At 39.2% G+C, this 26,094-nt stretch overlaps 2 protein-coding genes and 2 non-coding genes across 5 annotated transcripts in view; 3 read left to right on the forward strand and 1 right to left on the reverse strand.

Annotated features, from left to right (window-relative positions):
• Positions 1–225: 225 nt before the first annotated feature.
• LOC128489765 (uncharacterized) lies at positions 226–6,980 on the reverse strand. The gene is made up of 8 exons (XM_053461770.1): positions 6,685–6,980; positions 5,089–5,135; positions 4,529–4,602; positions 4,349–4,437; positions 3,186–3,270; positions 1,617–1,923; positions 1,239–1,367; positions 226–664 (listed from the first exon to the last, which is right to left on the reverse strand). Exons 1-8 carry the CDS (start codon positions 6,703–6,705, stop codon positions 226–228), a joined length of 1,191 nt encoding a protein of 396 aa, XP_053317745.1. The 5' UTR covers positions 6,706–6,980.
• Positions 6,981–13,153: 6,173 nt separating this feature from the next.
• On the forward strand, positions 13,154–13,226 carry TRNAT-UGU (transfer RNA threonine (anticodon UGU)). Its single transcript has one exon. It is a non-coding gene; the product is annotated as a tRNA-Thr (tRNA).
• A 441-nt stretch (positions 13,227–13,667) lies between these two features.
• TRNAT-UGU (transfer RNA threonine (anticodon UGU)) lies at positions 13,668–13,740 on the forward strand. The gene has a single exon. It is a non-coding gene; the product is annotated as a tRNA-Thr (tRNA).
• A 3,766-nt stretch (positions 13,741–17,506) lies between these two features.
• The window catches only part of STAP1 (signal transducing adaptor family member 1), a 33,017-nt gene continuing 24,429 nt past the window's right edge, over positions 17,507–26,094 (forward strand). For both annotated transcript variants that reach the window (XM_053461701.1, XM_053461700.1), the window contains exon 1: positions 17,507–17,751. In XM_053461701.1, the coding sequence (XP_053317676.1) occupies positions 17,641–17,751 (111 nt within the window). In that variant the 5' untranslated portion in view covers positions 17,507–17,640. The remainder of the gene's footprint in view (positions 17,752–26,094) is intronic.

The raw sequence follows: 26,094 nt of genomic DNA on the forward strand, positions 1-26,094 counted from the left end.
AAAAAAAAAAACAATGGATCTGCAATTGTTTTAATTTCTGTTGCGTATCAGAATAAATTTCAAGCCACGGCATACAGTACACCATGAGAGACAGAAACTTATACTGGCTTCTGCTTTCACAGTGAGTATTTCTGTAAAGTTTAATGCAGATTAACCCAGTTACCCCAACAAATGTAATAAAATATTTTTAAGTTACATTAATAATATATTAAATTACATTTAATATTAGTTTTTTTGCTTGCCTTTTGGCGTCTTTCGCCTTGACTCTGGGGTCAAAGTGTTTGCTGCTTTTCCAAACTGCTCATCTTTGCTCAATACCAGATGTCTGTCTGGCGTTACGTTGGTCAGTTTATTGGCACGCTTCAGTTTTGCAGGGGGTATGTCTTCTTTGGCTGGTTTATCATTATTTTGAGCACTTGATTGTACTTGATATTTCCGTTTGCCTTTAACAGTGGTGTCTTTCTTTCCATGAGCTATCTGAGATGGTATTTCACTTTTAGCTGCAACTCTTTTTGACTGTGACTCTCCTTTCTGAGGATTTGACTCACGCACCCCAAGCCATGTATCTAAAACACAGCTGTCTTCTTCATTTATCATAAATTCCTCCTCTTCTTCATCTTGTATAAAGTGGGAAGCTGGATGGTTGGGGACAATTGTTGAATGCCTGAAAAGCAATTCAAATTAAAATATGTATATTTCTTCCATGCTATCAATAAATGATCTGCTATCGCTACTAGCCAGATGAGCAATTAACATCCTCTCTAGCTTTAGGGCCTACAGCAAAAAGCACCTCTGTAACAGATAAATGATGCAATCTTGCCATCACATATCATGACTACCTGAAGAGCATGTTATCTTTACAGAGGAGTACTAGGAGTTAAAACAAACAATCTCAAGTGCAACACCTGCATATGGCATCGGCTAAAACAAAAAATATAAAGAGCACAAACGCTTACAAACGAAAGGAAAACAACTTTGGCAAAAGGAGAGATATAACCGTGTTAATCTTAAAGTTAAAATAGCTGCTGCTATGGTATACAAATGTGGTAAATTTCTACACATATATAATGTTAATCTGTATCTGTATCATTACATCAGGATTAGTGTAGTGGAATGCAATATCCAATATTTGAGACAGTGAGATTCAACATCAATAGGTTTCAGGTTACATTTTATGTGAAGATTAATTTGTAAGATATTTGAAAAAAATAAAATACTTAATAAGTAGATTAACATACAAACTGTCCACAGTACAAGTTTTCTCTACAGGGGCAGCCGCATTTTTTGTGCCCTCACTCATTAATTTTAAAGCATCATCTTGTGCAAAACCCCCTTCTTTCATTAATGTGGCATTTCTGAAACTTAACCTACAAAAGAAAAGAAAAAAAACATGTCAGGAAGGATAAATATATGAAGTATATCAGTTTAAATTATATGTCATATAGTGCAAAAAGAAAACAAAATAAACTGATGTCCTCGTCAATATATTATAAATTAACAATAATACAAAACTTTCTTGTACCACATACATAGCTGTCACTAACATAGTTAAATATACTATTGATGTCTTGTCCATAAGCAATAATAATAATACAATACACACACAAAATGCTTACCTCTTTTTTGTGGGAAGTCTGATGGTTGGGCTAGCATGGTCATGCATAACAGATCCATCAATTTTGTAAAATTTGGTGCTCAAATCTAAAGGGCCTTTCACATCTGGAGCTCTGTTTGTTGCATCTTCCCCTGGAGCCAGTAATATTGCTCCACAGTTAACATCGTTATGCGATTCATCTGAATCACTTTCAGATGCACTGCCCTTATGTTCAGTTTGAGCCAATGGTAAACTCTTCTTCTGAATGTTGCTCCAATTTCCTGAAGAAGGAGTTTGTAATTTATGTGCCGGTGTAAAGGGGCGATGGACTGAAACAGAATAAACAAAAAAATATTTTAACATTTTTTTTTTCAATCTTTTGCTTATATTCAACTGCTACCCTGTTCTGACATTCACTGTTATACAACAGTGCAATGATGTCCCGCACTTTCAATATCCATGACTCACACTCTGTGTTTAGCCAATGTGTAACAATGAATTGTAGGAGAAACACAACAGAGCTTGGGATGGAGCAGCAAGCCCAGTATAAAAGTAAACATTAGAAACATACGTAACACAATCAAAATTTTGACTGGAGCAGAGAAAAAGAATAGCGCCGACAAAAGCTTCTTAATTTTAACTGGTGTTCCATTAGATTATAATGCATCAGTTTCTATGGGCACATTACAGGTATTTTGATACTTCTCGTGCAGCCATTTTACCACCAATCTTTGCCAACGATGTAAAAAAAAATTTCCCACACAGATTATCATTCAGTTATAAATTTACAAAGAAACCATATATTTTTGAAAATTAGACACCACTGAGTATTTCAAATGCTGGCATTTTAACTGTTCCGATGCACTAATTCTACCGCCAGCCTTTGTCAAAGTTTGTGCTAGTGTACAGACTTGTGCATTCAGATTCATACTTAATTAATTTGCATATTTGGTTAATTCGTACAAATAAAAACAAAGCAAAAGCTCAGAATTTTCATTGCAAGTGGACAGCGGAGAAGGCAGGGAGAATTTCAGAGAGCGCGAGAGAGAAAATGAGAGTGTAAGCGAGTGAGAGTAAATGTGGGCATTGGACAACAATTATTTTCAAAAAATTTAAAAGTACCCAATTTAGGTCCAAAACGAACGGGCACGTAATTAGTTGTCCCAAATCAACTCGTCGGAAACAAATTCGTTGTCCGAAAATTAATGGTCCAAAAATGAACCTAGAAATTTTGTCAGCTGCAGTGCACCTCTTTCAATAAGGCAAATGTTATAGCTCCGTAGAGAGATCACAAAGGGCCCCTATATCTTCTGGCCTTTTGCTGAACGCCTCGATGTTGAGGCATTGCAGCAACACCATTAGAAAGCAATAAACAATTGCTCAAAGTTCGTAAAAACCCATTAAAAACTATGGCGTGCCTGGTAGTTAAGGGGTTAAAAAAATGTTTTGTGGTTACTAGGTACTACAATCAATCTGAAAGAGATAACATCCAGCAAAACTGATAAAGAATTATAAATAAAAAAACATTTCTCCATTATAGATCAATCAATGTTAATATGAAGCACAGGTAAGCTTATTTATAAATCTAAACCTTTCTCATCTTGAAATCCTGATTTCAGTGACTTTGGTGTTGGAAAGTTACCAGAAGCCCTGTAGGTTGGATTTACTGATGATCTCTGTAAAAAAGAAAGAAAAAAACATTCTCATTATCGTAAAAACTGCAAAAAATTAAATATCACTAAAAGGTCTACATGGAAACCATATCATCATACAATATGTAAGCCTTAATTGGGATAAGTTACCCTCCAACAAATTGTAGCACGATTGTAGCTCTTCAGTTGCAGCTGATATTTAAAGAGACGCTCCAGCCATCATATGCACTTTAGTGCATATAACAAAAAACAATCTTGTGAGTAAATGCTGCATTAAAAAACATCTTCCCTAGTACTGTTAAATGTCCATACCCTTTTCCTAGGAGTTGCTTGTCATGTAAAATAGTTCCTCATTCATAATTGTGCAAGGGACACACAATTTTTGTATCACACAAAAACAAGCACTGACTGCCTGCCTGCCTGAAGAAAAAGCTTCTAAAATCTTTCCTCGTGTGAGTCTTTCCTTGAGTGGAAAGAAACTCCGGAACAGTAACTTTGAAATCTTTTCCAAAGAACAAACAAAGCATTTCAGGCTGACCAATTAATAGCTGTTAACCAGTTCATAACCTTAAGTTTTATTACAGATACCAATTAGGGAGTAAACATGTCTAATGTGCTACACAGCCATACTTCGTCACAAATTCAAGAACAAAAGACATCCACATATACAGTAAACAAGTATTAACAATAATTTTGCCAATAAATAAACCAAAATAGCATTTTCACTGCTAGCAACATGTGCTGTTAACCTGGTTGGAAAATCTTTGGCTACTGCCCAGATTATTCTCTTTATTATAATACGGTTTACCCCATATAATGGTTTTCCTTTAACCTGCTTTTACACTCTGTCTACCTAAGTACCTATACAGGTACTGATTACATGAAGATAGAAACAATGAATATAGTTGCCCACAGTGCATTTAGTGACAGAACATAAGGTGTACATTTGTGCCTTCAACATAAACTGTCACACGTGTAGTTGACCTTGTAACCTACACATCAATGGATGTGTCAACTTTAAACTGAGTACCTTATCTTATAGTGATACATTTCCAGTGTAATTCATCTTGAGTTATTTTATTTCTATTTGATGGTTACTTACCTTGCTACTAACTGCAAATCTACTTGAAATTTCGCTAACAGGTGTCGAGGTGTTCCCTATACCAAGAGTATCCGCTTCAATATGACTTTCTATGGAAAAAAAAAAAAGTATATATATTGGTACATTTATTTTCAATAACATATAAAAACATATACAAATATATACAAACATCTTTCTTACCCGAGTCATCAAAATAATTTTGTATTGCAGACAAAACATTTTGGCCAGGTTGCAGTTCAGGTGGCTCTTCTAGGCTGAAGGTTCAAAAACAACACAATTTACAGAAAAACCAAAAAACATTAACATGGCTCCTAGTACATCAACCCCAGATTCTTTCTAGTACAATATCTAGGCTAGAAGGTACACTACAGAAATATAACATTTACTCTTCTTTGTTCCACTGGATCCTTGCAGGACAATACATGCTTGTAATGGATTTTACAAAAAAGGAAATCGGTTTAATTAAAAAAAAAACATGAACAAAGCTCTGTGGTGAAGCAAGGAATCTGTCCTCTGTTCTCATATAGACTATAGATAGTACCAATAATTTGGGGTTATAATAACTTACAGTAAGTTATACGAGTATTTTAACATTTTACATTTAAGGTTCAATAGCATTTTTAATTCAAATGTTACAAAGGTTTCTCGCAAGAATTTTGAGAATGAATATTTAATGGAACCTGTTTGATTAAGACAAACAACACGCAAAAATAATAATAAAAAAAAAAAACACAACTTACCCTGCACTAGGACAATACCTCAATCTGTATGCGTTTTTAAATCGGCTCTGTGAAAAGAATATAAACACACTTTATCTTTAAATTATACTGTACTTTCATGGAAATTCTAAAAGTTTAAACATGTTATGTTGCAATTTCATCCAATATGCACTTAAGTCTGAAATACGTCAGATTACAATTAAACTAGAAGACAAGTAGTTGCCATAAGAGTGTTTAATACAGACAAGTTTCCCCCTTCAAAGCATATTCTAGTTTTTTAGTTTAAAAGGTCCTGAAGACCTAAATCACCATTACCCTGAAGCATCTATACCCCCTCCCCCCCAAAAAAAAGGATGATTTGGAAAACAAGAGTTGTTGTGGTAATAGGGAAATCTTGTAGGTTTTGTTTCACATTTTAATAATAAATATTCGTAGATATGGAGGCCGGTAGCCTTAATACGCTTACTAGAATCTCTTTTTTATTTATTTTTATTTTTTAAATGTGGTGGCAATTCAACTTAAAGATAAATACGGCAAACAAAATATTTTGTTTTTAATATGCTTCCCAAGGTATGCTATCCTGACCATAACAGTTTAACACAATGAAGCACCATAAAAACAAAACACAATCATAAAGACGGCCATAATTAAATCAAAAACAAATTGAAAAGGTATCTCTTTACAACAAAGCCCATTGCCCAGGGCAAACCGATCAAACAAACCCCAACACCGATATCAAATCTAAGGTGGAGTACCACAGGCCTGATGCAGCCCTCTATGGATTCTGCATAGTTCATAACCATCCATCATCCCCAACACATACTCCTTTTTTAATTATGTGTTCAGAATGTTTAATGGGTGCCAATGTCTACAGTGATATAAAATGCGGAGAACGTTCCTCATCTAGCGCCATCTAAAAAGTAGCATATTTTTGGCCATTTTGAAATGCTGGGAGGTATAAATTGTACGGACATCATTGACATTTAATATATGTTATGTATGCATACATGATCATTCATAGGCATGCTTTTATAACCGTCTCCTCGCTAACATAGAAAATCACCAAAAATCTCAATAATGCCATAGGTAATATAGCTAGCATAAAAAGTATTATACATTATTAAATTTGGTTGACTAAGTTGTACATTATAAGGTAAATAGCTTAAAAAGGGGATGTTCCACACCAAAAAAAACAAATCTAAGCCCCCTCCCCAAAACAAGTGTTCCCTGGAGATCTAGCATCTAGAACTTAGACAAGTTGTTCTGCAGATGTTCTAGATGACATCTCTATACCGATGCTCATGTAGCAAGGCAAAAAAGGCCAAATGTGTGCTTCTGGTTATCTGGGCTCCGATGTAACATCAATAAATAAAACCACTGAGAATAGCAACGTTATTTGTTTACAAGCAACAGGAATATGCACAATATTTATATTATGTTTCTAGTTACACCTCCCTGCAGAAACCTTTTCCGTAAACCGTGTATTTCCGCACACACGCACTATTATTTGATATACTTTATGATATATTATTGTGATTGAACAGGCAAAACCCGTGGCACTGTTTACGGTACGGGTCAGTAACAAAACACTGCTGGAACTTCATCAATTTAACTCACCAGGCTGGCGCCTTCGTTCATTTTACTGTTATTAAAACACCTCCCTTGAGGCAGTCGGTGACACTACAGACGGAGCAGTTCCCTCACGAATGCGCATCTCCGGTTACACCTCTATGCGTTCCCCCCTTAAACAGACAAAAATGCCCCAATCCACCGATCTGGAGTGCTTCCGGAAAGCACGAGCACGTAATGTATAGCGCCGCCGTATTCCGTGTCGGTAAGACGTAAGGTCGGCGCGCGGCTTCCGGGACAAAGTTCTTAGAAGCGAACGAAGTATGTCTGCGACGTTGTGAGTTACCAATAACACCCCCCCGGACCCGGTATTCGGTCCGTTCTTTCCCTGCTAGCTGGATAATGGATATGGAAATCTCCTGCGATGTCGCAAGGCGCGGGGCGGTTACTTTGTATTGAGTCGCGAGACTACAGGATCTGTTCGAAGTTGCGAGTTTTTGGCGGGAATGAAGGCAACACGTTAGTGTTCCGTGTTTGGAGTTTGTTTTAAGGGTGGAACGAAATTAAAAATATTCTTCATCTCAAAAATACAGATTTATATTGTATGTGTGTATATATATATATATATATATATCTATATATATATATATATATCTCCAGGAGAGAACCCTTTAATACGGTATATAAGAAATTTTTGTGCAGCCCTTTTAATTTATTTTGCCCATGTGCATGAATACTTTTATTAATCTTTTGCGTGTGAAGATGTGATATTGCTTTTTCTGATTTTTCACTCATCACAGCAGAGCCAGGACTTTTTGGCTCGGGTGGCTGAAGACTTTATGGGGTCTTCTCCCTGTAAGATTCAGCCCTCCCTTGACTTCAGTCTGAGAGGGAAAGAAGGGGCTGTATGTACCATCGGATGGATTGCAATCCTTAGAAGAAGATCGGGAACCTGGTTTCGCTGGGGCACTAACCAACTTGGATCACCTTTTTTCGCTCTTCGTATTGATAGTGAATGCATGAAACTACAGGATTTAGAAAACTGAAAATATACATATAATAAAAACATTGGAAGGATGTACTGCCCAAAACAAAAAGGTGGCCATCTACCTGAGCCGGGTTGCCATGTACAATGTGTATGTGCTGCATAAAAAAAAAAATTGGCAAAGCAAACAAGCTTTCATTCCTCAAATATTAACAACATGCTTTGAGCAGCCCGCAAGTTCACAAAATATGGAAGATGAAAGTGTCATCCCTCTAACTGGCCTGCGTTTTAGTTCCATAATTCCCCCCCCCCAACAAAAAAAAAAAAAAAAAGGAAGGAAGGAGGGATTCCTGGCTGAACCAACCAAGTCATGGGCCAAATAAAACAAGTGAATTGATACACAATTTACCCAAAAGTTCTAAGCAACTGTCAACAAGCAACTTTTTTTACAAAGTCAAAAACCTATGCATATGGGGTATTTCTGTGATCTGGAGATGCGTTCAAATACGCTTTGAGCTTGATTTGCCTGCTATAACACATAACCCGTGCAAAGAATCACTAAATTGCACAGAAGTGTTTATGAAAGAAAGGACAGCAGATTATGGATACAGTTAAATTTGCAAGGGACTGGAGGCCAAATTCTAAGGTAGCTGCTAAATAATCCCAAATGAGGCACAGGGCCAAATGGCCGAATGAAAATTGTTCAAATGTTCCTAGAAACGTAACCTGGGTGTCTGTTTTACTGAAATATATACTTATGTGGGTGGTTTATGGGTTCTTTATTCAAAATTCCAGTTACACACTTTGAAACAGCAATGCACACCTTCTAATATTTGCTCTATAATTGACAGGAATGTATGGAAATTCTACATATAACAAGAGGGTATGCTTAGGCCCTTTACTTCCAATGAAGGCTAATGTTAATGCTACAGCATACAATAACATTTTAGACAATTGTATGTGGCACCAGTTTTGTAAGGCCCTTTCCTGTCCATGGTTTGGCAAGTTTGGTGCAGAGGAACTCAAGCCTGCACAGAGCCCTGACTTTAGCCAGACCAACATCATTCATATTCTTTAAAAATGTACCTTTGGCTGAGGGGGGTGCAAATTCCCATATAAACAGTCCAAAGTCTTGTGAATAGTCTTCCCAGAATCTGTGTGGTAAGTGTATTGTTTTATGTTGGGGATTGTATCTGAACGTTTATCATCTTGTATTGTTTGAAATGCGGTAGGGATTACCAAAACGTATCGGGCAAAAATAGCATTATCGGTAAAATACCGAAATAAATAAACGACCACAGGGGCCCTGCTGCTTACCTCTTTGTTGCTCAGCTGCATCTCTTGTTCTGCCCAGATTACGCAGGAACCCAGCAGAGTTAGGTGAATGTATGTCACCTCACATGACTGTGCTCCGTTCCTGCTTCCCCTGGGCAGGGACGAGAGAAGTTCACAGAGAGTGTGAGCAATGCAGATGGAAACATCGGCCCCTGCGGAAGTCTGCGAGCTGCACCAGAAGATCTGCTGTTCAGGTAAGGATGGGGGAGGGTGTACAAATGTTTGTGAATGAATGAATATGTGTGTGATAGCATGGATGTGTAAGAGGGGGTGCATGGCACAGGGAGGCTGTAAGTGATGTGCATGTATTGGCTGCTTGTGCATGATAGGAGTGTGATTGCTATATTAAATATATATATGATTGCTAACAGCGATTACACTCTTGTGCATGCATACCCAGTTTCCAGCATGTACTGGCTGCCTGGGCATGATAGGAGTGTGATCATATCCTGCATGCCATAGTAGCAAAAGCTAGCAGCAATCACACTTCTATCATGTCCAGGTTCCAGCATGAGTATGATTGCTGTTAGCAATCACACTCCTATCATGCTCAGGCAGCCAGTACATGCTGGACTCTGGGCTTGATAGGAGTGCTCTGTTTATGAACATGAGCCTTTATTGGAAGGAGTGTGGTGGAACAGCACATACATGTTGCAAAGTTTAATCGAACAAAAGAGAATCTTAGTTGCGTACATGACAGATCACGAACTGCCAGCAACATTTAATGCACATCAGTGGATGATGATGGACGTTACAGCTTCTATTCTCACTCCATTTGAACAGTTAACTAAATAATATAAGGTCAAGTGATGCGTCTGTTGCTGAAGTTATTCCTTTGATTGCAGCACTAAAGCGTCTGTTAGTAAGAGAGCCAAAAAATCTATTGGAGGCTGTTAACATACATTTTCAAGACACTGAGTCTAACCCTCTGTGCATTGCGACATTACTAGATCCGCGATTTAAAGAACTTAATTTTTATGTGAAGAAGCAACATGTACGGGAAATTACAGAGGCTGGTGAAGGAAACTTGACATGCAGCACAGAGGAAACTGCCAGGTGTTGTGGACATGGATTGCGTCGTCCATTATTAGTGATTCACGTCACAGACGTAATATCTGTATCTCCCTTTGGATAAACCACTCCCCTAACTGTGGCATATATTACAATATCAATTAGTTCTATTGTTTATACTTCTATTGTTTTAGAAGTGCATTACCTCTACCACTAGGTAGCACTAGAGAGTGAGTGATGTGTACATCTATTGTTTATCTAAGACCATAGATAATGGCTACCTACATGAAAAGCCATGTGGGCTATACCAGGAACAATGGGATATCAGGAACTCCAGGAAGACGGGGGAGGAGGAGAAGAGACTGGAAGGACAGGAAGGAAGCAGCATGGCAGAAGCTAAGGGAGCTGTGAAAGTTGGCCAGGGAAAAAGTATGAAATAGAAAGCTGCTCTTCCATCTTGGGCTAGTTAAGCGCCAAGAAGCTAGGACTAGTTTAGTGCCTAGTATTGTAACTAAGAATTAGAAAACAACTACTGAAAGAATCCTTTAAAGTCTTCTATATGATCCTGGTATCTAGAGCCATTTTGTAAACTGAACACCAAAGGAGTCATTGGGTATGCTGATACTCTCTGAAGTTAAGTACATATGTTATTACAATGTTATTAGAATATAGTTGTTGACTGTCTGTAACTTTGTTATGGTAACCTTTTTCGATATATTGTTTTTACCGCTAGAGGTATTAATAAAGTATATCATTATATATCATAACATCTGTTGGTATTCGTCTTTATGTAATTTGACTGTATTCCTGAATCAAATTTATTGTTGTATTGTTAGATGTGTTTTATTTAAATTGTGTATTTAAATATTAGCATAATTTTGCATAAAACAGGCCACGACCACAACACCAGGGAAACAGTCTTGTACAAGCGATGAGGCGCAGGCTTCCTCACTTTTTGATATGTTTGATGAGATCCTACAGGAAAGGTGCAACAATGCAACAGCTGGAGATTTATCTAGCTGAACTACCTATTGCCAAAAGTAAGAATCCCCTTGACTACTGGCGCATGAACAAAGAACCCTTTCTATTGCTTGTGCGGCTGCACGCAGGTATTTATCTGCTCCAAGCGCCAGCACAGAGAGTGAAAGACTGTTCAGTACATGTATTTTAACATTTTTTTTGGGGTATGCGGAATAGGTTATATAGAAACAGAAACTTGGAAAACCATTTTAAGGTCCCCTCCCTTAATTCATAATTCACCTTACTTATAAAAATGCCCCCCCAATATGCCACTCTGCCCCCAGATATGCCACTCTGACCCCCAGATATGCTTTATGTCCCCCTGATATGCCACTCTGCCCCTATATATGCAGCACTCTGCCCCCCCGATATGATTTATGCCCCCTAGAAATGCCACTCCTCCCCCGACTTACCAATGCATTCCCAGACTCTCTGGTGTCTAGCGGGGGCAGCTGTTGGACATCTGCGCGATGCACGTAGACAACCTCCGCTGCTGGCATTTCCATCAGGGCTTCTATGTGCCGGCAGCGGAGGTTGTCTACACGCATCACACAGACTTCCGTAGCTGCCGAAGAGGGGGACCCGCTAGATGAAAAAAGTGTGTGGGGAGTCATTTTCGGTTTCGGCTAAGTACGTCCTGAATTTTGAGTTTCGGTCCAGAATTTTCATTCGGTGCGTCCCTAAAATGCAGTCTGCAGTGGGTGGAAAGCGCTTTTAATGGAAGCCCTTTCCGGTCATTGATTAGCTTTTTCAAGAATTGTTGGAGGAAGGTAGCTAGCTGAGTACCGTATTTGCTCGATTATAAGACGACCCTGATTATAAGACGACCCCCCAAAATCTGAATATTAACTTAGGAAAAAAAGAAAAAGCCTGAATATAAGACGACCCTAAAGGAAAAAAGTTTTACCAGTAAATGTTAATTCATGTAAACTATTTTTTTTAATAAAAGCTATGATTGAGAAAAATATTTTTTTTTTGTTTTTATTTCTTTTATATTTTCTATTGTATTTTCCAACCTGTCCCCCAGTTACGCACATCTGCCCCCAGGCTTGCCACACCAATATGGCACTGTGGCCCATGATATGCCTTTTAACCCTCTATATGCCACTGTGCCCCATGGTATGCCTTTTGACCCCCTATGTGCCACTCTGCCTCCAGAAATGCCTTATACCCCTATATCCCATTCTGGCATTTAGGGGGTTAAAATGCATATTATGGGGCAGAGTGGCATATAGGGAGGTATAAGGCATTCCAGGAGGCAGAGTGGCATTAAGGGAGTTAAAAGGCATTATATAGAGCACTCTGCCTCCAGAAATGCCTTATACCCCTATATGCCACTCTGGCATTTAGGGGGTTAAAAGGCATATTATGGGGCAGAGTGGCATATAGGGAGGTATAAGGCATTTCAGGAGGCAGAGTGCACTATTAAATGCCCCCTTAACGCCACTCTGCCTCCTGAAATGCCTTATACCTCCCTATATGCCACTCTGCCCCATAATATGCCTTTTAACCCCCTAAGTGCCAGAGTGGCATATAGGGGTGTAAGGCATTCCAGAAATGCCCTACACACACACACACACACTTACACACACACACACACACACACACACACACACACACACACACACACACTTACACACACACACACACACACACTTACACACACACACACACACACTCACTTACTTACCGGTGCTTCCAATTTCCTGGTGTATTGCCGGGGCAGCGGGTTGACGTCTCATTCCGCGGCAGCCGGAAGGAGGTGGAGTTGGCAGCGGGGGTTTGTATGCGTCCGTCGCAAATACCTTCCCCGGCTGTCAGAGATCAGGAACTCTGGAACAATGATCTCTGACAGTCGGGGAAGGTATTTGCGACGGACGCATACAAACCCCCGCTGCCAACTTCACCTCCGGAAGCACCGGTAAGTGTGTGTGTGTGGGGGGGGCGACGACAGGAGGATCCAGGTCCCCTGCAGCGGTGCGGGGGATCTGGATCTTAGTCTCCTAATCAGACCTCTATTTGAGGTCTGATTAGAAGACGACCCCGATTATAAGACGAGGGGTATTTTTCAGAGCATTTGCTCTGAAAAAAACCTCGTCTTATAATCGAGCAAATACGGTATTTAATTACTCAACATTGGTTTAGTGCAGCGTGTTTCCAGCAGATGGCTCCATAGCTCAGGGGTTAGAGCACTGGTCTTGTAAACCAGGGGTCGCGAGTTCAAATCTCGCTGGGGCCTGGCTAATTTTGCAATAAGGGCAGAAGTGAAATAATAAACATAAAAGCAATTAAATTTAAACAATGTCGTACACGTAGTGAATCCAAGATGAGACTAGCAAAGAATCTTACTAAATGCATTAACTATTGTTGCTGAAGCAGTTGTGAGCAGTAGAGTGCCTTTAAAGGAACCATCTGGTTAGCCAACTTATAGCTGTGTTTCGGTCCAGAATTTTCATTCTGTGCATCCCTAAAATGCAGTCCACAGTTGGTGGAAAGTGCTTCTGTTGATTTGAATGGAAGCCCTTTCCGGTCACTGATTAGCTTTTCCAAGAATTGTTGGAGGAAGGTAGCTGCTTTAGATTTATTAAGATTTATTTTGCATTTGTGGAGCATTTGTATAAAAGTTCACAGTGTATTTAATTACTCAACATAGGTTTCGTGCAACATGTTGCCAGCAGATGGCTCCATAGCTCAGGGGTTAGAGCACTGGTCTTGTAAACCAGGGGTCGCGAGTTCAAATCTCGCTGGGGCCTCGGTAATTTTGCAACAAGGGCAAAAAAAAGCAAATACCGTATTTATCGGCGTATAACACGCACTTTTTTAACTAAAATTTGAAGCTGAAATCCTACCTGCGTGTTATACGCCGATAAATCCTAGAGCCAGTGGCGGAACTACCGGGGTCGCAACTGCGACCGGGCCCTGGAGTTCTGCCAGTCAGGGGGGGCCCAAGGGGTGCCGAGCGGTTGCTGAAGACGACCGCTCGGCAACTCTCGGGCCCCCCTGACTGACAGAAATCCAGGACTCCTCTGCTGGCGGCCGCCGCCGCCTGCCTCAGCCGCCTGCCTCAGCCTCCGCCGCCTGCCTCAGCCTCCGCCGCCTGCCGCCTGCCTCAGCCGCCGCCGCCGCCTGCCTCAGCACTTCAACTCTTGTGTTGGAAGCGTGAGGCGTTTGTCTCGGGTGCCGGCGCTCAGCAGTGAAGCGCCGGCACCCGAGACAAACGCCTCACGCTTCCAACACAGGAGTTGAAGGTAAGTGACCGGTGTGGGGTTAGGGAGAGAGAGGGGAGATCCTGAGAAGGGGGGTTAGGGTGTGTGTGTGTCTTACTGTGTGTGTCTTACTGTGTGTGTGTGGTTTCCCAGATAGCAGTGATTCTGATGAAGTTTTTTTTGTTCAGTTTTTTTGTTCAAAAATGGGGGTGCGTGTTATACACCAGTGCGTGTTATACGCCGATAAATACGGTAATCATTACCAAGCTGTAGAGTGCCTTTAAAGGAACAATCTGGTTAGCCAATTTATAGACGTGTTTTACGTAGCACTAGAATTTCATGGACAACCATTGTGTTTACTATTCATTATGAAAAGGTGTATGCAAATGTATGCAAGTTAATAAAGTAGGCAACTGGCAAATTCCCTATGTTTAAAAAAATATTTTTTTAAAAAGAGACATTAACCCAGGTGGGGTGAGACGTTCCCCCCTCTCCCCTTTCCTTAGCCTGTGCGATGTGGAATGGGGAGTATTTAAATAAAAAGTCAATCCAAAAAAAGGACTGTGACAGCGGTCACTTATAGGAGGGAGACAACAAGTGGTTGTCATAATGATTATATCTCTCCTATTAGTCAGGAGTGATCTGATCACAATGGGTAAGTCAAAGGAATATAGCGCCAAAAGGTTTTTGAGCTTCACAAAATGGGAAATGGCTACAAGAAAATAAGTGAAAATGCCTATTTCCATCAACTGGAAATGTTATGAATGAATCTGGAAGAGGACATGCGTCTCACATATGAATGGAAGAGGGTGGTCCGAGTTGTCAAAAACTCACAGGATCACAGCTCGAGAATTGGAGAAGTTAGTTGCGTTCTGGAGTCAAAACTACAATCCCACGTCACATACATCACAAGTTGTTTGGAAGGGTTTAAAGAAAAAAGCCTCCACCCTTAAAACAAACTCAACTGTCTTCCGTTTGCCAGACTTTACTGGATATTTAAATGGGATTGGGTTCTATAGACAGATTAAAAACAAATTTGGCAATAGACACCAGAGGTGGTTTTGGCGCACACAGATAGGTAGCCATATGGAAAAGTATCTTATGCCCATGGACCTGAACATTTTGTAAGGATACATATCATCATGGGCTCTCTAATATCAACAGATATAATATAAACACCTGACTGCCTCTGTCATAAAGCTTAAAATGAGCTGTGGTTGCATCTTCGAGCAGGACAAAACAAACATAAGAATCAACACAAAAATGTTTTACTAACCATAAAATCAAATTCCAACCATGGCCACCCCAGTCCCTTGACTTGACCCCAGACTTGAATCCCATAGAAAGCATGCAGGGTGAACTGCGTCAACCACGAAATTTAAGGATCTGGAGAGGTTCTGTATAGAGGAATGGTCTCAGATTCCTTGCCATGTATTCTCATCAGAGCTGTTGTCTTGGCAAAGGGAGGTATTGATTAAAAGGGTGCCAACAATTGTGCCACACATATATTAAACAGTTTTTATAAACCTGTGTGTTTGCAATTGTTTGATATCCATGAGAGCTGAGTATTTTTGTAGAAAAGATCAAAAAGTTAATCAATAAAGACAATTTTTGCCACCATTACACCCATGACAGTCATCTGTCATACCGCTAGGTTAGTCCAAAATAGGTTTGATTAGGCCTGAAGTGTAAATCAAAATCCTGCTCATATAAATGTGCATAATGCAGTATCTTATGCAAACCACAAGAGGGCAAAGTTCTCTAATTTATGGAAGAACCGTATAGCTAAAATACTTGAAAATGACATTCTAATTAATGATACACAGTATCTTGTTCACATAAAAACTAGATGAAGAGAATTTTAATACCAGAACTATAAGGTTCCAACTGTCTATTCTGTAAACTTAAATATACAATTGTTAAATAACATACACTCATCAGTTGAGGCTTTTAGTGCACTAAACAAACTGAAACACTGTATAAAACCATATTGTTAAACCGTTTTAACACGCATGATGGATGGACCCCTTCCTTGACCCTAGTCCTTTCTAGTTACCCCACCTAATACTACCGACTTTAGCCAAACCCCAACCAGTGTGTCAGACACTACCCACCAGCATTCCGCAACTATGCGTCCCTCTCCATAGTGCTTGCGCCAATCAACAACAGTTGCCCCCACCCCGGGTGGGCTAACCTGATCCCCCACAATCTGTCTCTCAAAGCCAGGAGCCCAATGCTAGCACTCGATCTGTCAGCGCTCTGCTACCACTATCACCATCCACAAAAATATCATTAGAGTGTATGTGTGAAACTGCAGGTAATAAGTACTTTTAGTTACACATTAACATAACAAGAGATTTTCATTGCTTGCTAAAAGAAAAACATATCACTGGTTAATTAATAGCTTAACTATAATTAAAATTGGCTTAGTATGAGGTTGTAGCATATTTTCATTTGGGGATGCACAGGCAGGGTGGGAATCGTTGTACGGTTTTTAAACTTTTTCCCCTTGTCCAAAAGCCATGGAGAATCCAGATATCTGCAACCAAGCTTATTATTGTTAGTATTTACCGTATTCTGTTTTGGTCAATTTCCCATAAACCCAATTGGGTGTCAAAGAACTTTGTCTTGAAGGCATTCAGGTAGAAAATTCCAACCTGTATTAAAAAGTTGTGTTCCCACAGCCTATTGATGAGGCATACCGCAGAGATATACAGTAAATGTGGACAAAATCATGGGGGTTTTTGTGGTAGCTCCCACTGGTAGAACCCTGCAGATGTAGTAAAGTTATCCATGCAGGTGTATGTGGCAAGGTGTGTGCAAGTCCTACTTGCACACGGTGTAATTCAATGAAATGTATGCCACAGACATTGTTACTGCCTACCCTTGCATGACATCAAGTTATTCATGCACATCTGTTTACATGCAATATCCTAGCCAGCCCTGCACACATACATTTTAAACAATAGCTTTTACATTTTTAGAAATGAAAAACACTGAAAAGGCAACCTTTGGTAAACTTTTATGTAGAAAACCACTGAAATAGTAATTACTTTACAAAATATTCATACTTTTATAAGCTCACTAGCTTTAAATAGAAACCGAGGGCATTATGAATTTGCCAGTGTCAGTATCTTGGCATTCATGTATAATTCTGTGCATGGTGTTGGTGAATTTGATCAAAGAAACAGCCTTTAATTCCATGTCTATTCTCTACAGCTTCCTCGCCCTTATTACAGAAATGCAGATGGGGAGGAGTATAGGGAGCACAAATAGTTTACTGAACTTTTTTACGTTATTATGCTGTCAGAACTTCCTCATGCACATTGTAGTGCACCTGCTTTCCACCAAGGTAATCTCTCGCTATCGCATGATCAGGTAGGATCAGAGGCTAAGGTGATTCTTGGATTCTGACACAGCTTGAGTTAAAAAGAAGCAATTTTCAGCATGGCATTCCCGGCACCAGCTCCTAGAAAGATATATGAGCAGAGATCTATGTTAACTAAACTGCCTCTTTACTATGAAGGCTTTCTGTGGATTAAGCGTTCCAAGTCCAAGGTAAGAGTCTAAGCAACAGCATTAGCAGCTGTGTACGGCTATACTTTTACAATAACTATACATTTTAACTTATATTTGTTTTTTGTAACTGTCATTTTTGGCAGTCCCATGAATACTGATCACCAGGTTTTTGTTTTTTTATTTGTTTTTTATTATGTACAGTGCACACAAAAACATCTTAACCCAGACTGCTTATTTTAGGTAATTTATGAAATGTGTTTCTGAGAACCAAGATAATTTTTTTAACCTAATATCTACTAGACAATTCTGAGACTTACAGGCTAAAATTACATGTTATAGGTGTTTAGTCATGGTAGATGTTATAGTGGAAGAAGCTCCGCCCAGGTTGAAGCCAGAGCCAATTTAAATTAATTAACATAGACAACAATTATCCAGGTTTCACAGCATACTTTTCCTGCTGGTCCAGCTGTTCCAGTTGATGTCCAAACTTTCTGTTTCATCGCTCCTGCAGAGTTTTATCACTTGTTGGAGATAATGATAAGGAGCCAAGGTTTATAGGTGGTTATGTTTCACAAACATGTTTAAAGATTATTTTATATGTGATCTACAAAGACACATTTGTCCATAAGTATAAAAAGTGATTTCGGTGCAAAGTGTAACCTTCCTCATAGCAATCAACGTAGTACTCCCCATCCTTCTTCTCTTTCAGTAGTTCAAGGTACACAGAAGCCTTCAGATGGAAGCAATCCAATACATTTTACGCTTTTTAATGTTTTGAGTAGATTGCAAAGGACAGATTTGTGTTTTGTTTGTGTAAGCAACATATTAATAGGGATATAAAACAATTATAATTTCTTGTAAATTTATCGGATACATTTGTTTTGTTGGATTATGTTAATATTGTCTTAGTCATTAGTGCCGGTAAAAAAAGTAACTTCTATAACAAACATTCATGATTAGATTTGCAGACTGGAATGTCTAATTTAGCTTGACTACCCACCGGAATGTATATTTTGGTTTAGTAAAGGAATCCACATATCACGCTTTATTTTTCATATTGTTGATACACATGGTTCCCCTATGAGGTGTAAAGTTTAATCTCTTGAGCCAGAGATTACCAAAGTAGATTATTTTCAATCATCAGTCAGTGTAAAAGTAGTACTAGTATTTTACCAGCAAAACAGTATAAAAACCATTATAACCCAATGGAAGCACTACATTTGCCTTCATAAAGCATAAACACTACAGTTGTATGCACGTAGGCCATTTATGTCCAATGGAGGTTTGTTTTACTGCATTGAATTAAAGCGTATCTTAGAATGTCTTAGAGCTGTCACACAGAATCTGCTCCTGTAAGAGGCGGGAAGGAGGTTAAAGAGGTGGGCACAGCCACAAGTGAGGATAGGGCTAGGGTGGAACGTACAGGGTCATGGTGAGTAGTGAATAGAACATGGATGGGATCAAACAATTCTCTTCCACTTGCTCCCCTATCTGAAGATGAAAATAGAGTTCCGTAGCCGGAGGAAGTGTAGGGCTATAGTAGAAATACATGGTTGGGATTAATGCAATCCTTTAGATCAAGGTGAAATGTTTGATTGCAATTTCAAGAAAACGAACAGTATGCAAGAAATAACCTTGTAAACAAACTCATTATCAGTTCTTCTTATGATATTAATTAATGAGTAGGTGAAATACAGTATCCACCCAAATGTAAACTGAGTGACTTTATTTCCTTGTCTTGAATTCTCCCACAGTTTAGAATTTGGAGTGATTTAAGAACAAAAAATCACAAAACAATGTACAAAATCAGAAAACAAATATGAACGTACTTTTTGTATGTTAATATACAATAAAACTTTTACTAACACTGCATATTCTATGAATAGTATTGGACAGAGTGCAATGTGGAAGCCTGTCCCTTTTGAAAAAAAACAAAATATCCCTCATAACCCCTCAAAATATCAGAGAGACATGTTTTTTTTGTTCCAGTGGATGGTCAGGGATATACCAAGATTTTAAATATGGTTTTGTAATCTACTTATTTTAGATAAGTGATGCACAGTACAAACCCCAGTTGTACTATAATGACAGGTTATGCAATAACAGTAAATTTACAATGACACATCCAGGTAAAGTGCATAAATGTGTCTTAATTTATCAGAAAAAGACCTGGGGATATGAGGTGGAGTTGTGGGTGCAAGGTGTGGGCTTGGGGTGAGATGGGTTAATGAGAGGGTTAAATAGGTGAGTGGACCAGGAGAGGAGTGGTTCTAATCTAGACTATCCATAACAAAGTATCCCTTTAACATGTTGTGGATTACCCTGCTGCAGTCTTGGACTGAAACCTGCTCTCTCCTCAACACCAGTTAGTGAAGCAACCATTAAGCATCCTTCACATAGTAGCAATTATCTACATTAGCACCCATCATGTGTGTGTACAGAGTTTGATTCATTGAGTTCCAGGGCTCTCAACAAAGCTTTTGCAAAAGAGCAAAGCCAGAACAAACGAAGAGATATCTCTTCCTCAACTCTGCACTGTGGGCAGTGTCTATATCTGCTCACCCACTGGCTTACCTAAATGTCCTTATGGGGAAGCCTCTCTAAATGGCTATCCATGCAACGTTCTTATGCTGGTCGGTAAACCTGGTTGATGCCACATAAGTCCATACAGTGTGTCCTGTGGCAGCAGTCAGAAATGGCTTGCATGATAGATTTGGCTCTAATGAGCTTGTGGATCACACAAGGAGTCCACAGTTCTGGTTTAACCCCCACTATCTAGTGCTCCTTTGCAAATTTGCCAATGTCCAAATAGAACCAAGTCAATTCGTAAGGGGTGAAGCTGTCCCACTTTTTCCATTTGTACTGCCCCCACAGGGGCAGTAGGAAAAAGTGGGACTTTTGCCTCCAATGCAGGGATCCTTGTGAATCACTCGATTCTTTGCCCTTTCCATTTTGTAGTCCCAGATAAATTAGAAGACTGACTTGTGATTGCTCTGACAAAGCATAAGCTCGACATTGCATGTACCTAATTTTTAGACCTGCTCAGGAACAGATGATCGTTATTATGTAAGTATGTAAAACCATAGAATTCAGAGGGTGCACTTTCTTTTTCACACCATTGTATGTTTATGTTAAACATAGCAAGCAAAATAAAATACCTTAATGACAATATGAGCATATGTAAAAAGTATCATGCTCTAAATTACATATAATCAAAGTGGGTTTTTCTAGGAGTCTTGGTGGAGACACCCAGATAAAGACATAACGCATGTTGTATCAATATGTATGGAACAAAAGAGAGGGTTTGGTTCCAGGGGGGACCTTTATTATGTGTTGCACTGTAGTTAACCAGGATGTAGTTACAGTATCTCACAAAAGTGAGTACACCCCTCACTTTTTTATTATATCTTTTCATGTGACAACATTAAAGAAATAACGCTCTGCTACAATGTAAAGTAGTAAGTGTACAGCCTATATAACTGTAAATTTGCTGTCCCCTCAAAATAACTCAACACACAGCCATTAATGTCTAACACCTTGGCAACAAAAGTGAGTACACCCCTAAGGGGAAATGTGCAAATTGGGCTCAAGTAGCCATTTCCCCTCCCCGGTGTCATGTGACTCGTTAGTGTTACAAGGTCTCAGGAGTGAATGGGGGAGCAGGTGTGTTAAATTTGGTGTTATCGCTCTCACACTCTCTCATACTGGTCACTGGAAGTTCAACATGGCACCTCATGGCAAATAACTCTCAGTGCACATAAGTCACATGTGCACTGAGTATAAGTTAGAGTTGAAGTTTATACAGTATGTTTTAAGAAGATCTGTTAATAAAATCATTAGAACACTGCAGTTAGAGTCTGAGAGCCCTGTTAATGCACACTAACATTGAAACATGGTGGTAGCAGATGTTATTTGAGCATTATACTAAAAGAACATATGGAAGGTCTTCAACCACCAGGTCTGCTGGATTTTCAGGCAAGGAATCTGTCTCAGGCACGGAAAAAATGGAAATAAGAAATTATCATATACACAGACCTAACCATGACTGGCAAACCAGAGGAGCTGAAGGTAAAACTGTTCCTGTACTTACTTGGGAACAAAGGCAGAGAGATAATGACACCCTTCTCCCAGGAGTGGCAGCTCCCTCACAAGCACAGCTAATGAAAGTCTTTGATGATTATTGTGAGCCAAAGCAAAATGAGACTGTGGAAAGATATAATTTTTTTTCACGGAATCAGAGGGAAGAGGAAGGAATAGATGCGTATGCCACAGAGCTGCGTACACTGGCAGCCACTTGCAACTTTGGTAATATCAGAGACTTATTTGTAAGGGACATGATTGTATGTGGCACAAGGGACTCTAAACTCAGAGAATGCCTACTGAGAGAAGTGGATTTAACACTGGAAATATGTATACAAATAGCTGTCTAAAGCAAGGGTGCAGCTTCTAGAGGGTTCCGGTGCCAGTGCAGTGTCAGTCCATGGGATGGAAACAAGGTACACCCTTAGTAAGGGCCAAAGCGAAATATCAATGACTCTAGACAAGATGATACAGTGCATATATTGTGGGAATCGTCATGAGAGACTGAAAGAGAAATGCCCAGCATTTGGACAACAATGTAGAGGGTGCGGTAAAGCCAATCATTTAATTAACCAGTGCCGTACCAATACACAACAAAGAAAGCCAGCAGTACAAGCTGTTTATAAGGAGACAGAAGACTCAGAGCAATATGAAGACATTCTGGGTCTGACTTTGGAACCAGCTTTTCAGATTTGCACACTGAAGAAAACAGTAAGCAAATTTCCATCAGCTTTGTTTGCTACTATGTTAATCAACCAGCAGGCTGTTAGATTCCAAATGGACTGTGGAGAGAACAAAAAAGTTGGTAAAAGAGAAATCCAAAATATTATCATGTGATAAGTTGCTAAGGATGTACCATAAGAGCACACTGAAACCAGTAGGGTTATGTAAACTCAAAATAAGAAACACATGCAATCAGAAATTGTTTCAGGCCGAGTTTGTCGTATTTGAGACAGAGGTGTGTCATCCTATACTGGGAAGTAGAGCTATACAGGCAATGGGACTGATTTCAGTGCAGCACCAAAATATTCTAATGTGGAACAAGATGGTGACCTCCCAGATGCCACTGGGTGGGGATGGCCAGACATCAATAAAGAGTATGCAGATATTTTTCAAGGAGTGGGCTGTCTAGAAGGAAAACTGAAATTGGAAGTTGATGATCTTCTACAGCCTGTTAGATTTTCAAAAAGAAAGGTTCCTTTGTCGTTAAGAATTTGCATCAACCCTAAGCCTTTGAACAAGACTTTAAAACTGAGCCATTATCCTTTGCCCACAATTGATGGCATACTACCAGATCTAGCAAGAGCAAAGATTTAAAGAGTGGATTTTGGCATATTCAATTAGAAGCTATTAAACTTCTTTTTCTACCACTTTTGGTCGATACTGCTGGATTCGAATGCCTATGGGTATCAGCCCTGCCTCAGAAATGTTCCAGCGAAAAATAAATCATGCATTGGAAGGGCTACCAGGTTTAGGAGAAGGAGATGCCGAGGCCGAAGCCATTCAAGATCATGATAAAAAGTTGCTAGAATGTTGTAGAGAAAGACACATCAAACTAAATCCAGCAAAATTCCAGTTAAGAAAAGCTGAAGTGCCGTATATTGTACACTTATTGTCAGCCAAGGGACTTCAAGCAGACCCAAGCAAGGTAAAAGTCATTACTTAAATGCCCAGACCTTTGGATGTTAAATGAGTACAGAGATTTTTGGGGATGGTAAACTATCTCTCAAGGTTTTCTGAGAACATCTCTGGTGCAGGTGAACCACTGTGACAACTAACCCAAAAGAATGCAGTATGGGAACGCATGTATCAGTTACTGCCCGGGGAAGTGGCAGACACATTGAGTAGAGATTTTCTAAAAGAAGGTTCCATGGAGGGCTCGGTGGAGCACCAGATTGAAACTGTAAACACGATCCAATGTCTACCCATCTCAAACAGGAGACTGGTCGCTATACAACAAAGCACGGATAAAGACAAGACTTTACAAGCAATTAAGCAAATTGTGCTAAGTGGATGGCCTCATGCAAAGGAACAGGTACCCCTGGAAGCTTTGCCATTTTGCCACATACGTGATGAACTGAGTGTACAGGATGGTGTGCTATTCAAAGGTGAGCGAGTAGTTATTCCATCAGATCTCCGAGCGGATATTATGTCTCGGATACATTCTTCACATTTCTGTGTGGAAGGATGTCTACGGAGAGCCATGTTGAGTGGTTACTGGCCAGGAATGCACAGTTGAAAGAATATATTGACCAATGTGATATACGTCGGTCATTTGATACTAGACAACAGAAAGAGACATTCTGAGAGCCCTGGTAATGCACAGTAACATTGAAACGCATGTGACTTTTGATTCCTGATTCACTGCTACATTGGCTTCCTCATTAGAATCTGTCTGATACTTTATATATACCATAGCCTATCACCTACATTTATCTGTAAAAGGCACATTTGCTCATCTAATAAAGTTATGTAAATATATCTGAATTTAAATTAAATTAAGGGAGACAGGTATTTAAAAAAAAAATCAAGAAGCAACTTTATTTCATTTCAGTGATGCAGTTGCTTACAGTCATTTGTAGGTCCTGCAGCATCTGTATGGGTTGCCAATGTTTACATATGTCCAAAGCCAAAGCTTATTGGAGCAATAGGGAAATATTTGAATGTAATGTGATTATGCACTTTTAATCAAATACTAAAGACTAGTAGTTATAGACATAGCTCTTAAGAGCAAAAGTCAAAGTACATCAGAGTTAAGATAATGCAGATTTAATTTTTCTGTAATGACTGTTCCCACACAAACTATTTGAAATGATTTAATACTTCCTTTATCACTTTACATTCCATTTAACACATTAATATCTGGATCCAGCAAATGTAAAGTGTCAACTATGCACTTTCCTCTTGTCGTGTGATTATTCTTCAGTCTAATGAAAATGTATTGGCTCACTAGTCGTACCGAAACCTGTATGGTTTGAGCCAGACCACAGTATGACATGAGAATAATACAGACTTTGTTATGTGTAAAGCTTTGCTTTGTACTCTCAGAACGAATAAATTATTTGTTAATGAAAAATACCGGAATATTGTTGCCATAACCCGCATTTTTTCCTATTAATGCATTTCCCTGTTGTTGCTTCAGTCATATTGTTCAGTTTCTAAGAACAGGTTATTTAGTGAATAGCATGAACCAGATTATCTGTACAATAATCTTATGATTGGGTATCACTTCCTCTTTGTATATCACATTTTACCTGATCATTGCATGTAGTAAATCTTCCCAGATTGTTCTTCTGCTTTGTTCCTCTAATGGTTCCTCTCCCCAAACCATTGTTCCACCAAGGTGCTCAAACACCACACCACTTTAGCAAATGATCAGATCACAATTCACAGCAAATGTAGCCAATTTTCTATAGATATACCAATGAAAGTAGATTTTGGAGTATGGAAAGGAAATGAAAGTAGAAGCATTATAGTTTTACATTTTATTTAAAGAGCACTAGTTCATAGAGTGGAGATCAACAATAACAATACAACTGACATTAACATATTATAATCCCGCATGACAACTTTCAGACTATGTGTGTAATCATGTTTTGTCACTACTCTGTCACTGTCTTAGTGAATGGTAATATTCAGTACACCTAAATTTCGATTGTTGACAGTCCTCTGTGATCTGACTTTCACTCCATTCATTTCAATGGCTCCACATTTATATAGGTTTGAAGTTTCGGCTTCTGCAGCTAACATTGTGAGAATAAATATAAATACATTGTAATGGATTTGTAGGTTACCTAAAAATTGTTTATTCTTTCATTGACCAGGCAACTTTAAATTTCGTATTGTTTATTTTATCTTACTCTTAACTTTTCTTAAAAATTACATAACTAAACACATATCTGGTATGTAGATGCCTGTGGCCTTTAGATTGTAGCTGGCTCTCCATATAACCCAAATAAAATGAAGTCTTTACAAAGGGTGTGGCAGTTTACTTTACACGCAGTTAGCAGTAGTGTTACAATGTTCCCAAGCTGGAAAACTCAGATAGGAATTTCTATTATAATAGTACTCTTGGGCATATTTGAGAGTCTGGATTTTTTTCTATCAATGGGGTCCCACAGGACTATGCCAATTCAGAAGTACCTACTGTGGAAAATGGGCTATATTTGGGGAAAAGAGGTTTCCAGGTGCATACACATCTTCCTCTAGGGGTACATTGTTTAAATTCACATAGCATAACTAGTAACAAGAAAATGGTTCTTTGATAAACAAACAGAGGGTTTAATACTTGGATAAGGCCTA

Source organism: Spea bombifrons, chromosome 1 (assembly GCF_027358695.1).
Source record: "Spea bombifrons isolate aSpeBom1 chromosome 1, aSpeBom1.2.pri, whole genome shotgun sequence".
NCBI lineage: Eukaryota > Metazoa > Chordata > Amphibia > Anura > Pelobatidae > Spea > Spea bombifrons.

Bases quoted from the DNA above. Each gene is read 5' to 3' on its own strand.
- LOC128489765 (XM_053461770.1), bottom strand. From the start codon at position 6,705: ATGAACGAAGGCGCCAGCCTG. The intron at 4,603-5,088 runs GTAAGTTGTGTT...TTGAACCTTCAG, and splicing joins AGGTATTGTCCTAGTGCAGG to CCTAGAAGAGCCACCTGAAC. The intron at 4,438-4,528 runs GTAAGAAAGATG...TTTTTTCCATAG, and splicing joins AAATTATTTTGATGACTCGG to AAAGTCATATTGAAGCGGAT.